This window comes from Caretta caretta, chromosome 9 (assembly GCF_965140235.1).
Source record: "Caretta caretta isolate rCarCar2 chromosome 9, rCarCar1.hap1, whole genome shotgun sequence".
Lineage (NCBI taxonomy): Eukaryota > Metazoa > Chordata > Testudines > Cheloniidae > Caretta > Caretta caretta.
This window is the reverse complement of record NC_134214.1, coordinates 55,567,130-55,581,594: the sequence shown is the minus strand read 5'-3', so window position 1 is coordinate 55,581,594 and position 14,465 is coordinate 55,567,130. Positions and strand designations below refer to the sequence as shown.

Genomic DNA, 14,465 nt, shown 5'->3' with positions numbered 1-14,465 from the left:
CAATTTATTCATTCAGCCAGATACACAGATTTTAGTCAGCACCCCAATATAAGAGCACCTCAAAAAGGAGGGACATTCACACACAGATTGCAAATTGCAGCTTGCTAGGAGAAGCCTTACCTCTGGGAATTTATCTCGGATTTCCCGGATGCGCTCGCCCTTCTGCCCAATGATGGTTCGATGGAATCTCTGCTCAATAATTAGGTCCTTGGTGCGTTCGTTTTCCTGAGAATATATAGATGACAATTATGTTTTCATCAAGATGAGTTCCATGCCCTTTATTTACTCCATTTTGCTATATGGCAATTGATCAGGCAGTCATGTCTTTCAGAACTCATCTTCTATGCCAGACCAGAGTTCCCTTTCCCTAAAGCTGAAAAGTGGACTCAAAGACCCATAGACAGACATTAAATTTACTCTGCTTCCAGCAAGAGTAAAGTATGGTACACAAGTGCTGGTTGTGGGGAAAGGTCACCTTTGCTCTAATTCCAGAAGTAGACATAAAAAATGGTACAGACACATTGCCAATAGGGGTCTCTGTTAGTCAAAGTCAGTTGTGTAGTGCTTTATTGCTCACCATACGTGAAGCGAGTTCCAGCAGCTCTTTCTTGGCCTGGTGGACACCTTGAGGGTCTCCTTCAATTCTGATCAGGTTGCTCTTCTCATTGTCCGGAGGGATACGCACAGACACCTTATACTGGTCCTTGATCCTGTTAACTGCAAGAGAAGGATTTTGCTGAAACACTTGTCCATTCTGTCACACCTACCAGTGCAGGACTGAAAGCTAGGTGGTATCATTATAGCAGCTCTCTTATACAGGGATTACCTGAACCCTAGGCCAGCCTCTCCAAAGAGGCTTCAGCCACTTGAAAAGGAGTTAGTCAAGTACAGGGGGTGGAAGGAGAAGACAGGGATTTTTAAAAAGAGGTGGTGAGGTAAAGCTTTTCCACCTGTGAGCTCAGCAAAAGCAGGACTGTCTATTGCACAATAGAAAACATCCAGCAAGAACCTACAAGGACAGAAAGCACAGTGCCCACAGATACAAGGAATGCAGTATCTGCCACTTTTATTCCTGGAACAACAACTCGAATCAGATGTTCCTTCTGCAGGCACAAATGGGCATGAACTCAGTCTACCCTCCAGGACCATCTTCCCAGCTCATTAATATAGTGTTTTTTCTATGAGTTAACTCAAGAGGAAAGGTTTAACTCTCCACCCTGATCTGGAGGGAAGCTCCTCATCTTGGATGAAGGTTTCACATCCATCTAATCCTCCAGGATAACTTCAAAGAGTTAAAATAAGCCTTACAGCTTGCTCCTCATCTAATGTTCCTTGAGCGAATAGCCCTTTTGAGAAGCTGCTGATCAGTGTAAAGACACCAAGTAATATTAACACGGCCCGTGGAATTTCAGCCATTGTCTAATGAAGATTAAGGAGATGGACAAAATACGGCTGTAAGAGCATATTCAATTGCCCATAAAAAGGCATCTCACTCACTATTGGCTCCATTCTTTCCAATGAGGTGTCGGTGGAACTTGTGGTCAACACTGATCTCCACATAATCCATCCGGTTGATCTGCAGAAGAGCAGTGCAGCGTTAGGCAGACTGCAGAGCACAAGTTCTTGCATCTGTTGTCCATAATAATTGAATATCAATGCTAGGCCTTTGACAACTAACCACAAAAACACTCCTACTGCTGCTGAGTTGAACAGTGCCATTAAGTTACTCTGGTCTGTACTAGTAGCGCCCAGTGTGTGAAACACTAAGCCCCCACGCAATCTCACCAATCCTAAAGTGAAAACCTTCTCTTGTGCAGCTATCACCACCCGGAAGACTCTTCTGGTATTGATCAACACCACTCCATCTCTTAGCAAGTCTTAAGGCAAATTACTGAGGGGCAGAGAGAGAGAGAGGACGCTTCATGATGAATGCTTTAATTTCAACTCACTGCACAAAGTCTCTAGACTGCTTGCTTTTTGTCACATCCCTGTCCCCCATCTGGGGGTATTTTTTATATATATATATATAAAAAAAAAAAAAAAAGAGGCTATGCAAGCTAGCTCTTGTTTCTTGTTACTGCCACCTCTGCATTCTTCTTACTTTTACCACAGCTCGGAGTCTTACCCAACTGAAGCTACAACAAGCCAACTCACCAGATCCTTGACCATGACCTCAATCTGTTCCTGAGCCACATTCACGTCCTCTGTGGGTCCCTCAAGGGTGATTTTATCCTCCCCTTCAGTGAACTCGATGTGAACCTTTAAACAAGACAAGGAATACCGTAAGAGCTTCAAGACACGCAACCCAGATCAATGCTGCTGGCCATGACAAAGCCATCCATCTTTGCTGCTGAAAGCTGGTTCATTTCCCTCCCACTTCGGGAGTACACAAGTTGCAGGTTATCCTTTGCTTATTTTTATGAAGGGACAGCCACCTATATCAAAGGCCACTTGGTTGAGTGTCTAGAGCAGGTGCCCAGAGTTCTACTCCTGACTCCCACAGTGACTTTGGGCATTCGCTCCACCTATGATCTCCATTTTACAGATGGACGAAAATCAGCTTACTCACCCTTTGAAGCCCTTGGATGACAGCACCATATAGTGATGCAATTACTACATCTTGTAGTTGTTTAATAAGAATCGTACAAACTTCCATATGAAGGGTTCAACCTGTCTTACTGGTTATTTGAACCTATATAAAAAGGAGATATTCTGAAGGGAAAAGTGGTATTACTGATCCCAACTGCAAGAGCATCTTGTAAAGTAGTATGCTCTCTTCTCCATTCTCATCCATTTGTAGCGACATTTGTCTAGTATTTACCAGAAATCTAGACCTTTTAGAGAGGTTTGGAGAGAAAGGACAGAGACCATCTCTTGTTAAGGGAAGGCAGAGGAGTCAAGTGGAGTGGGTGAGGCTGCCATGAACTGTCTATACCTTTGGCATCTGCTGAGTAATTTTGGCCAGATTTTGTCCCTTCTTGCCAATGATGAAACGGTGAAGCCAAGACGGGGCAGAGACTGAGGAGACGGTGAAGCTGTTAGCCTATGGAAGAGGAAAGACTATGAACACAAAGTGACTATGAAGGCCCATCACAACATACCCACCATACAAGGGCTATTGCAGCTTGCATCTCAGCACCAGCCTTGTTAGTACAGAGTTCTCAAGTTAGCTATCCATATACAAGAGCATAACGGAGATGCTCATGGCCTCCAAATGCTCTGGGATCCATTCAAATCTATGCTTTTTAAGCCAGAGCAGTGCAGAAAGTTGCTTATGGTCCCGTCCCCCCCCCCCCCCAATCTAAAAATCATGGCTTGGCAACTTAAGCTGACATGTTATTTATGCATTACCTTGGCATAGACTTCAGTCAATGCCTGCCCAAGTTTTTCAGGCTCGCCACGCAGTATCACCGTCTCAGAGCTGCTATCAGTGGGTGGGATCTCAACTGAGACTCCAGTTTTCTCCAGGATCTCCTGTAGGGAATTCCCCTTGGGGCCGATGACATATTTGTGCTGGGACTTTTTCACCTCCACTGCGATGGTCGTAGTCTTTTTTTTCTGTGTGGGGAAGAGGCGTGAGGGCAATCAATCACAAGTGGCAGGGAAAGAAAAGGGGGGAAGCCACCAGACACAGTAAAACTCTTCCTTACCCTTCCTTTCTGGGCAAAGAATTAATGAACCAGTTGTAGGGTAATCCAGGACAATTTAAAAAAAAAAATTAAAATAAATGTTTGGGTCTTGCCAGGATCTATGATCAAATCTGGTGCGTATAAGGATTTTGAAGTAAAGCATGCCATCTGCTATTAGACTGTAAACTCCCTGAGGCAAGGACAACCATACTTGCATGCACACATGTATATCATACCTACCCTGATTCCCAATTGTGTCTTCAAGGTGATACCCAAACTGCAATAAGTACATGAGTTATACGCTAGGGATTTCAGCGAAGGTACAGTATTCAGAATCTGCCATGGGAGAGCAGTCCTGCAATTCATAGCTGGAATGTCAATAGCAGCTAATGGAAAGTTAACAGGAAAGACATGTTACGATAGCTGCAGAGTACAAGCCAGCTAGTCTCCAAGCCCCATTTGTCCTGAAATTCCTCCTTCCCTCAGTTTTGGGTTTTGTTTTTTTAAAATTTAAATCAGATGCAACTCCTTGTGGCAGGCTGAGGACAGAAGTTTTAGAAGCTGAACATTCAATACCTCACACCACCACAAGACCCACTTTTCTCCAACAGTGGATGGGCAACACTGCTAACCAGATCCAACAAACGTAACTTTTACTGGGAAGGACAACAGGTCAACATGAGGAACATATGGTGGGTAACATACATAGGGAGGAAGAGGTAGCTATGAATGCAAGAGATTCTCTCTAGAGCACCCATACCTTCTCCTCGTAGATCTTCTTAATACGCGCTACAGCTTGGGCCAGCTGCTCCTTTTCACCTGTGAAGACTATCTCCGTCTTGTTGATGCTGGGTGGTGGAATGTTGATGCGCGTCCCTGTCTCCTGCATGATCTCGCTCACCAGCTTGTTAAAAGGGCCAGCAATGAAGGGGTGGTACACTTTATCCACATCCAGTCTCTCCACTGCACGCTTATCCTTCACAAAGGCAAAACAAGACAGATTAATCACAGAGCTCCATGGCTATGTTCGAGGTAAAGTGTGCTGGAAAGTCCCCACTCTGGAGAACAGAATTCTCAAGTATGACTTCTTACCGCTCTACAAGAGTGCCCTATACCCCCGGATACAAGTATCCCTTGTGTTCATATTCCTTTTAAAAATCCACCCCTTAAATCTTCAGCTACTGTAATTGACACAAATATGGGCAGTAAGAGCCTTAATACCCATATCATGACCCCATTCCCATTCATGAAACCCCTCCTCCTTTCACCTGGCACCTATAGCCTTTTTCACCCAAGGATATCATACCCTTTTAAAATGGTAATACTCCCTATCCATCTTTATGGAAACAGAAAGGTGGAGGAACAAAGCCAGTGGCACTCAGGGCTTGACGCCAGGGCTCCTAACTCCTAGACCTGCATTTTGACCACTGAATACAATGTCTTTCCACTGAACTATGATCCTTTTGTAAAATGAGGCTGCACCATCTTGTGTGACAGCATGCATCTACCTGTTCCCAGGAGGCAGGGAAAATGAAGGTGCCACTCAGATACCTGCTCGGCGGAGATCAGCAGGATCTCGTGTCGAGCCTTCTCTATTCCTTCCTTGGTGCCGGTGATCTTGATCTGGTTGCTGGGGTCATCTGGGCGGGGGATCTGGATTTTGGTTGCAGTTTTAAGCTCCAGGTCCTGCAGCTTCTCTCCATTCTTGCCAATGACAAAGCGATGATGCTCCTTGGGAATAGCAACTGTCGCTGAGGCCTACAACAAAGGAACCAAACACTAGAATGAGTACGCTCATCTGTCATGGTCAGAAACAGATGACCCAAGTTAGTTCCTCTCAGACCCAAGTTAGTTCCTCTCAGGATGGTGATACAGAACAAGACAAGTCCCCTTAGCCAGTGGCTATATTCTGTCTCAGAAATAAGATACTGATGATTTCCCTCTGTGGAGCCTGTATTATTAACAAAAATGAAAGATTAATTGCTTTCCTCACCCAAATAGCAGTATTTTGAGTTAATTTAGATGTTGTAAGAGATACGAGAAGGAAGCTCTGGAGACTGAAGTCCCCTAGTTGCTGATGGCAAAGTCCCCAAGATACACCATGGGCAGTAGCAGAGCAAGCAACTTTGTACTGCAGCTACAGTTTAAAGAGAATGCCTTGAGGGCGAGTGTTGATTCAGACTTTTGGCCTCTGCTGCTAAGGTTGTCAAGACCTTAGCATGTGGGCACTTGTCACTAGGGACTCGATCAAGACCATACTTATTTCACAGAGAGCAGACAGCTATTAGATGGTAATCTTTGCTCATTACTCAAGTGATATGTTTGAACATGTGCTCTGCTAGTGAAAGGCCCTGTTCCTGGAGTCATCCCAGGGCTGTAGAGGCTACTTTTTCAGAACCTATTCTCTGAATCTGCCATTAAGGGTTAGGTATGTGCTTTGGAATATTTCCTTTTCTTGTATATCCCATCACTTCAGTTTTACCCTTTTTGCTATCTTGGTGGCTTATAACCCTATGTGATCTCTTGATGCCAGTTCATATATATTAAGACTTTAGAAGTTACCCACACACCCTCGAAAGTCAAGGAAAACACAAAAATCCTTAGTGGGGTAGCCCACAGACACAACTTGGGCTTCAACTCTACTGCCTGCTACTTTTTTTTTTTTTGAAACCAGGGATGAGGAAGGGGTGGACAAAGACTCTGGGCAAGTGCGATAGGAAACCTTAACCCAATGTCCCCAAATGTACTATAGTCAAGCAAAAAGTGCTCTTCTACAGCACTCCCAGATGCACCCTATTCTAGGCCTTGTATCATTGTTTGCCATCTGGTTGGGTGCGATGTGTGGGTGGAAAGGTACTGTTGTGGTGTGTATGTTAGTGTTATCACTGGCAACTGCCTCAACTGGAAATGCATTTGAGAAACCTTAATGGCAAGTCAAAAATGAGCTGAGACATGTTAAAAAATAGAAAGAAAGCCCTGATAATACTCTTGTCCTCAGACAGATTATAAAAATATGCAGCAGTGAGAGGAGGAAACAATTGCATCTATGGGGTTCTGGTAACTCAAGCCCCACTTGTAAGCGGTGTCATCAGAAACCCCTGATTGTATTACTTTCAGTAACTCACTGCAGCCTATCTAGTAATGCCTCTCCTTCACCTCTCTGATTTATCTGTATGTATATACTATGCTAACAGTTAACCGTCTCCCAGACAATACCAGCTTCTTGTGAGGGGTCTGCATTCTCTCCAGGTGCAGTGTCCTGTTTGTACAGCAGATGTTGCAGGGATCTAGCTGGGGAGGAGTTTACACCATGGCCTGTAATTAGCTTTGAACCCTATTTCAAGCCTGGTCTCCATCGCGATTCATCATTTGTGCATTTTGAAAGAGGCAAGGCAAAACTAGATTAGTCATCTAATTACAACCCTTCAGTTTATGAGCACCCACACCCAAAGGCCTCCAAGCAGCAGGGCATCTTGGGAGAGGAGCAAAGACAAGTAGAAGAGAACAGTTAGATACACTCACCTGTGTCTGAAGCCGAGCAACAATCTCCTTCCGAGCTTTCATGACTGCTTCCAGCTTGCCAGAGACCATGATTGAAAGGCCCTGGTCCTTTGCGAGAGAGAGCTCCAGGTGAGCTCCAGTCTTCTGCATGATGTCCAGGCAGATCTTGGCCTGCTCTCCTTCTCCGAACTGGTTCATGTCCTTGTATTTCCTTTCCTCCAGCGGTACATGAAACACCTGCTCAATCCATACAACAGGTGAGGAGAGAGAGCAGATTATTCAGCGTGACAGGCTGTTGAGTTATATGGGCAAGCCCTACCACTTAGACTACAAGTTGGGTTACTATAGTAGATCTTCACCCTTCACAATAATTAAGATACTCATGCAGTAGGCTGAGCCATCAATTCTGGGCAGTTTTAATAAGATGCTTTATTTATGTCACAGGAATCCTCTGCATACCAGACAATAGTAACTGCCCTACTGAATCAGAGTTGTGGTCCCCCTCTTGCACTTTCCTCTGAAAGCATGTAATGCTGGACAAGAACCCCACAGCAGGCGGATGTGAGATAGTCTGTTCCCAGAAAGGTCTCATTCTAGCTCCCTGACTCCAGTTAGAGATGAGCGTAAGCCCTGAAGCATAAGCTTTTATATCCTTTCAAAATTTTAGTATTAGCTATTAGAACTCAGGATATTCTTGTCCATTCTCAGGATTACCAATACTATTGATCAAATGAGGATGTATGGACAAGAATAAGACTCTTTTAGATAACTCCTTTCCCACTGAACTCTCTATCAGCAATGCTGGGCATACTCCTCTCTGCAAGCAGCGCCCTTTGGTTTAACCCTCTTGGCATATCACTTTCACCTGCAGTACTTCCTCTCCCTGTACCCTGGGTCACTGGAAAGGAGAAAGCCACTCTCCACCCTCCCTCAGCATACTACCTAATGAGTTCTTAAGGGATGCTCATCTGTATTATTTTTAGAACGGGGAGGAGACACACTGTTGTGGCAGGAGGGAAGAGATGAGAAGTTTGGCTTCCACCAACCTGAGTGATGACAGAAGCCTTGATCGGTCGAATTTTGCTCCAGGCACCAGCTGGTTCCTGGGCGGTTTCCAAACATGCTGCTTTCTCAGGGAGTGGAGGAAAGGCATCCTTATAAGTTGGAGGGTCATTTTCCTCTTCAGAGTTTAAAGCTGCAACTGCAGTGAGGCAAACAATACAAAGTTTTAATTGCCAGCAATTCTCCCATTCATGCCCATTGCAGAGATCTATTTAAGTAGGGTTGAAAGAAGCAGGCTGTGCACGATTGGGAATCGTCATTAATAATTAGGTTTATTATGGCAGTGCCCAAGGACCAACCCAGAACAGGGCTCCATTGTGGTAGGTACTGTACAGAGACGTAAACAAGTCCCTGCCCCAAAGAGATTTCAATCTAAATAGACATGACAGACACAGGGTGGGGGAAAAGAGCAAAACACACCAGCAGAGTGAACAAAGTGATAGCAGCAAACTGCACATTAGTGCCACAATATGCATTTATTTAGGGTGGGTTTAGTTAAGAGGGGGATCAGCTATATGTAAAGAAAAGTAAAGAGGATGAGGCAGACAGGGCAAGGGAGAAGAAGGTAGGAGGGACAGGTGTGGAGTCAAGCTGAGGTGAAGAGACTGATGGAGATGGAGGGTTGGAGCAAACACAGAGCAGAGAAAGTCCAGCAAAATCCTGGATATTGGGCAAGGTGGTGGTTGGGGGAGGGGGAGGAGGAGAAGAGAAGAGAAGAGCTCAGGTATGATCCATTAGGGAACTAGCAAGAGCTCTAGGTATACTGGACCAAGACAAGACCTGTTGTGAAGTAGGTACAACGCTTCTGAAGTTAGAGTTGGCCCACTGTGTTGGAAGGATGGAAGACAGAGTCCATCAGTAGCTTCTCCCGCATAGCTGCGGCCAGGACAATCTGCATGAGCATGGTAGGAAACCACCCACTGTGCTTGACCCAGCTACTAAGAGAGCAAGTGCTCTCACATCACTGTGTGTTGCTCTCCCAGATACACACTGTAGAACAGGGTGTACCACTGTCACAATCTGCTTAAAAGGAGGATTCCTTCTAGAGGCTGAGGGCCTGATTCTCTCAGGTCATTTACACCTGGGCAAAACAGATATGAAATACTACCATTCTACTCTAGATGGGTAACCATGATCTGATGGACCAACCACACTATGAATAAGGAGACCGCTTCTTTGGTTGCCCACAAGTAGCCTAGCACTTCTGAACCACTTGCAGGCAGTAAGAGGGACCCCATCTGTGCAGCGGATATTAAGTGGGATTTCATAGGAACTTTGTGACTATCTTACCTTTCACCTCCTGCTGAGCCAGGCCGCTGCGGTGTTCAGCGAAGCTCTCCTGGGTCAAAACTGCCACAGAGCTCATTGTCAATTTCCCACCTACACACAATCCGGGTATGCCACTGGGAGAGAGAAGGGTGCACTGCTTATCACCAGCATCACCATAATCAAAACCAGGGAGAAGTGGACTTCCCCCATGGGCAGAATTTAAGAGACTAATTAAGAACTTCATTTGGAGTGAAGGGGCCACTGTGTTTACCTGAGAACTTCCATAAAAGTGAAAACACCTCCCCCATACCATGCCCAGGAAGGAAGCAGGGACTTTAAGAGATGCTTGTCAGTATCAAGGGAAAACCATTTCTCGTTTGTACATATGTCATCTAGGGACAAATTGATGGTAAGTGTCATATCATACATACACAAGAGTTCATTAGTAGAGCCCCGCATGGATACAAAATTTGTATCTGCAACCAATCTGCAAACATGGTCCGCGGATATAAAGTGAATATCTGCAGATTTGCAGGGCTCTATTCATTAGAAACCACACTTCTGCATGACAAGGAAATGAAAAATCCACTTCTAAGAATTTTTTTCCTATTTATCAATGGATTTGATTCTGCAGTGATCAAAGGACAGTACAGATACTGAGGAAGCCCCTGCCTCTAGTTTCTACTATGTAGAATCTTGTCCTCTCCCCACTGCTTTCTATGCTTGGAATACTATCACAGAACAAACATAAGCAACAAATCTAGATTTTAAGCATTTAGCCAGCTTCTCTCTCAGATTCATCCTTGGCACACCTCATGCCCTTACCTGGTCAACTACAGCTTCACCTCACCTCTAGTTTGGCAAGCCAGAATCACTATGACCAATACCCTCACAAGCTGTGTGAAAGTCGCTTCATGAGCGAGATTGGAATTAAGTTCCTCTCCTGACAAAGAGCCCTGAAAAACAGTTGCTTTAAAGGAGCAAAGCTGTCTATGGCAGCTCCCAGTCTCAAGCTTTTCATTCAATCCAGTAACAGAACTTCTTGACCTTAACACAGCCCAACATTCCACATTCTAAACTCAGTGCTCAGAGTTCAGAGGGTGGGATGTCCACAGCCTATGCCTACAGAAGAGGGGAACACAAGTAGACTAGCACCCTCTAATCATCCTATCAACATTTATCGTTGAGGTGGGTTTTTTTTGTTGTTTTTAAATTCAATGACCATACATTGACTCTGGATGGAATAAAGCTACAGAAAGATGCTCTCTAAGGTACAGGTCTATCATGCAAGCATTAAAAGGCTTAATGAGAAAAGACAGCTGTGGGCAGATGGTCACTGCAGAACACTGGTAATTTCTCTTTGCTGAGCAAGTGGCCCAGGAACAGGAAAGTCTGATATATACAATCAGTAACTTACCAGCTAAATGGTCAGTAGCCAGAAAGTCCGTCCTGTAAGCTGCCCGTCAGCCTGCCAGCTTTTGCTTTGTAGAAAGAAAAAAGTAGTTATTAACTCTGCTCCAAGACAAAAGAAAATATGACACACACACACCCCCTCCAATCCTGTAGGATTTCAAAAGTGTTGCCTTTACTGTATTTTTTGTTTCAAACTAAGTAAGGCTCTGTGCCATCTCAAACTTGCCCATCATCAAGGAAGCTCAAACACTGACTCACACATTGCTGCATTACTTCCATATTGTTTAACCACAACCATAGGGAATCACAAGGACAAAGCTAAATCCCACAGGAAATTTTGTTTGGTTACCCTGCCTACAAAAGCCTATATAGTGTAAGGCTGGAATACAGCAGATTAGTAACAGATGTAGGTTATGAATTGGAAGTTTCAGGGCTGAAAACCATAGCATCAACAGCAATCCATCTAGTTGGAGGAAACAACCTGAAAAACGGCCAATAAAATTGACAGTAGTCAGAAGTTAGGAATGTAGCTTAGTGAAGCCTGGGTGAATCAATGCACAGACTCTTCCTCAGACGAGAGAGAGAGACACACACACACACAGACACACCCCACTGCATGCAGACAGGTGCTGGCTAGAACACCAGACACTAAACTTGAGTCTTTAAACATATTCTAAATGCCCCTGCCAGGTATACCCACCTTGTCGAGAGAGCCTCCCCTAGAACTAAAGAGATTTTGAAGTTAGCATACAGGCAACCCCAAAAGCGAACATCTAATCATCAGTTGGAGGCACAATGCCACTTTTTAATCCAAGTACTGCAGTTTTCCTTTGAAGAGGCTTTCACTAAGTGATCCACAAATGACGCTCATCTCCTAAATCCTTTCCCTACCTTCTCAATAACCGAGTACATCTATCATTTCTTTGACTGCCTCAAAGCACGCTAGAAATCTTACAAAAGTCAAGACTCAGTCTTTGCTGCTAAGAGGTCACAACCTAAATGAGATATGACACAATAAGTGATGATGATTGACCGGGGGGTGGGGAGGGAGAGAAGGGGAGGAGGAAAGGACAAGAGTAGCAAGAAGATCAATAAGTTTTGGATCAGGCCCTTACATTGTGAAGATCTTTGGGAGTCTTTCCACTGTCTTCAGTTAGCTTTGGGGTCAGGCCTAGACACAACGGTTCCCTTAGTTTTTGGTTTTACAAAAAACAGTTACTTCTCATAACTATTGTTCTTCAAGATGTGTTGTTCATGTCAATTCTGATCATGTGTGTGCACGTGCATGTGCACAGTAGCCGGAAGATTCTTCCCCATCAGCATTTCTAGGATTGGCCTGGGCGCCCCCTGGAGTCACACCTTCACGGTGCCCAATAAAGGGCCCTGCCAACCCACCACCCCCAGCTCCTTCTTACCAGCTGCTCCGACAGAGAGGGAGGAGGGTGGGTATTGAAATGGACATGAACATCACATCTCTAACAACAGTTAGGAGAAGGCAAGTAACTGGTTTTTTTTCTTCAAGCGCTTGTTCATGTCAATTCCAAATCAGGCGACTCACAAGCCCAAGTTCAGGAGGTGGGGTCAGAGTTATCCACTGAATGGAGCACTGCTCATCCGAAGGCCGCATTTTCTCTGGCCTGCTGTGTAATCGCATAGTGTGTGGCAAAAGTATGGATGGAGGACCACGTCACTACTCTGCAGATTTCCTGAGTGGGAATGTGAGCCAGGAACACTGTTGATGAACCCTGCACCCTGGTGGAATGTGCAGTGATTGGAAGGGCAGGAACCCCTGCCAGGTTGTAGAACTCACAAATACAGGACGCTATCCATGACAAGATGCGTTGTGACAATATCAACTGACCTTTCGTTCTGTCTGCCACTGCCACGAATACCTGGACTGACTTTCTGAACAGCTTCATTCTCTCCATGTAGAAGGCTAGCGCCCTGAGGACATCCAATGAGTGAAGTCGCTTCTCTCTGCCGCTAGAATGCGGCTTAGGGTAGAACACCAGGAGAAAGATGTACTAGGAGCGGGATCTCTGGTGCCTGGGTCTGATTGAGGTTGGAGAGCTGCCTCCATGAGGAGGCTTTTAAGCCACTGCTCCCTCTGTTTAAGAGTTTTCAGTCAGAATTCCCAACAGATCTTGCAGCGGTCTTTTTGGTGACCCTCACCCAGACACTGTAAACAGGAGGTGTGGGGGTCACTTTTAGGCAGTCCTGGCAAGTCTTGAAGGCCGGGGATCACGGCATGCCCCAGTGACAAATAAGAGACGGGGGTAACCACCACTAACTGTCTATAGCAAAAACTGAAGTACTGCTAAGCTGCTACCCAAAGAAAGAGCCAGGGGAAGTTTCAGCTACCATCACTGGCAGTAAGAAGGAATTGAGGGGGTGGTGGGTCAGCAGGGCAGTTTATAGGGCACCATGAAGGCGTGATTCCAGGGGGTGCCCAGGCTGACCCCACAGATGTGGCTAGGGGAAAAATCTTCCTGCTACTGTGCACATGCACGCACACACACCTGACTGGAATTGACATGAACAAGCATTCGAAGAGCATTAAAGTTACTTTGATTATAGTTATTGTAGTCAGTGGGTAATACAAGGGGAAAAAGCTGATGGAAAGTGAAGCTAGCCATTCTGTTAAATTAGAGCACTGCCAACAACATGTTCTGGAAGGAATATGCCAATATATTTGTATGTCTAGCTAATACTCTAACCTAAGAGACAAAGCCCTGGCTGGGATGATTTAGTTGGGGATTGGTCCTACTTTGAGCAGGAGGTTGGACTAGATGACCTCCTGAGGTCCCTTTCAACCCTGATATTCTATGATTCTATGACACACTCTAGTCTAGTCAATGGTAAGAATGAGAGAGTCAGTGTGATAACATCAAGGTTTACAGCCCCAAGCAGGTTAAGCCATGATGGTACAGTCAAAGAAAAAGTGTGTTAACTAGGTCACACCCTTAACATAAGAATGGCCATACTGGGTCAGACTAAAGGTCCATCCAGCCCAGTAACCTGTCTCCCGACAGGGGCCAATGCCAGGTGCCCCAGAGGAAGCGAACTTAACAGATAATGATCAAGTGATCTCTCTCCTACCATCCATCTCCACCCTCTGACCAACAGAGGCTAGGGACACCATTCCTTACCCATCCTGGCTAATAGCCATTAATGACTTAATCTCCATGAATGTATCCAATTCTCTTTTAAACCCTGTTATAGTCCTAGCCTTCACAACCTCCTCAGGTAAGGAGTTCCACAGGTTGACTGTGCGCTGAGTGAAGAAGAACTTCCTTTTATTTGTTTTAAACCTGCTATCCATTAATTTCATTTGGTGGCCCCTAGTTCTTATATTATGGGAACAATACATAACTTTTCCTTGTTCACTTTCTCCACACCACTCATGATTTTATACACCTCTATCAAATCCCCCCTCTGTCATCTCTTTTCCAAGCTGAAAAGTCCTAGCCTCTAATCTCTCCGCATATGGGACCTGTTCCAAACCCCTAATCATTTTAGTTGCCCTTCTCTGAACCTTTTCTAATGCCAGTATATATTTTTTGAGATGAGCAGACCACATATGTATGCAGT

The 14,465-nt window shown here is 45.0% G+C and overlaps 1 protein-coding gene across 3 annotated transcripts in view; it reads right to left on the bottom strand.

The window, feature by feature from the left end:
- Nucleotides 1-14,465, bottom strand: part of HDLBP (high density lipoprotein binding protein) — a 91,467-nt gene that overhangs the window by 36,168 nt on the left and 40,834 nt on the right. For all 3 annotated transcript variants that reach the window (XM_048863694.2, XM_075132318.1, XM_075132317.1), the window contains exons 2-13: nt 10,879-10,942; nt 9,483-9,595; nt 8,177-8,331; nt 7,152-7,367; nt 5,181-5,387; nt 4,390-4,605; nt 3,352-3,558; nt 2,936-3,043; nt 2,155-2,259; nt 1,498-1,576; nt 578-717; nt 121-225 (exon numbers count right to left, since the gene is read on the bottom strand). In XM_048863694.2, the coding sequence (XP_048719651.1) occupies nt 121-225; nt 578-717; nt 1,498-1,576; nt 2,155-2,259; nt 2,936-3,043; nt 3,352-3,558; nt 4,390-4,605; nt 5,181-5,387; nt 7,152-7,367; nt 8,177-8,331; nt 9,483-9,558 (1,614 nt within the window). In that variant the 5' untranslated portion in view covers nt 9,559-9,595; nt 10,879-10,942. The remainder of the gene's footprint in view (nt 1-120; nt 226-577; nt 718-1,497; nt 1,577-2,154; nt 2,260-2,935; nt 3,044-3,351; nt 3,559-4,389; nt 4,606-5,180; nt 5,388-7,151; nt 7,368-8,176; nt 8,332-9,482; nt 9,596-10,878; nt 10,943-14,465) is intronic.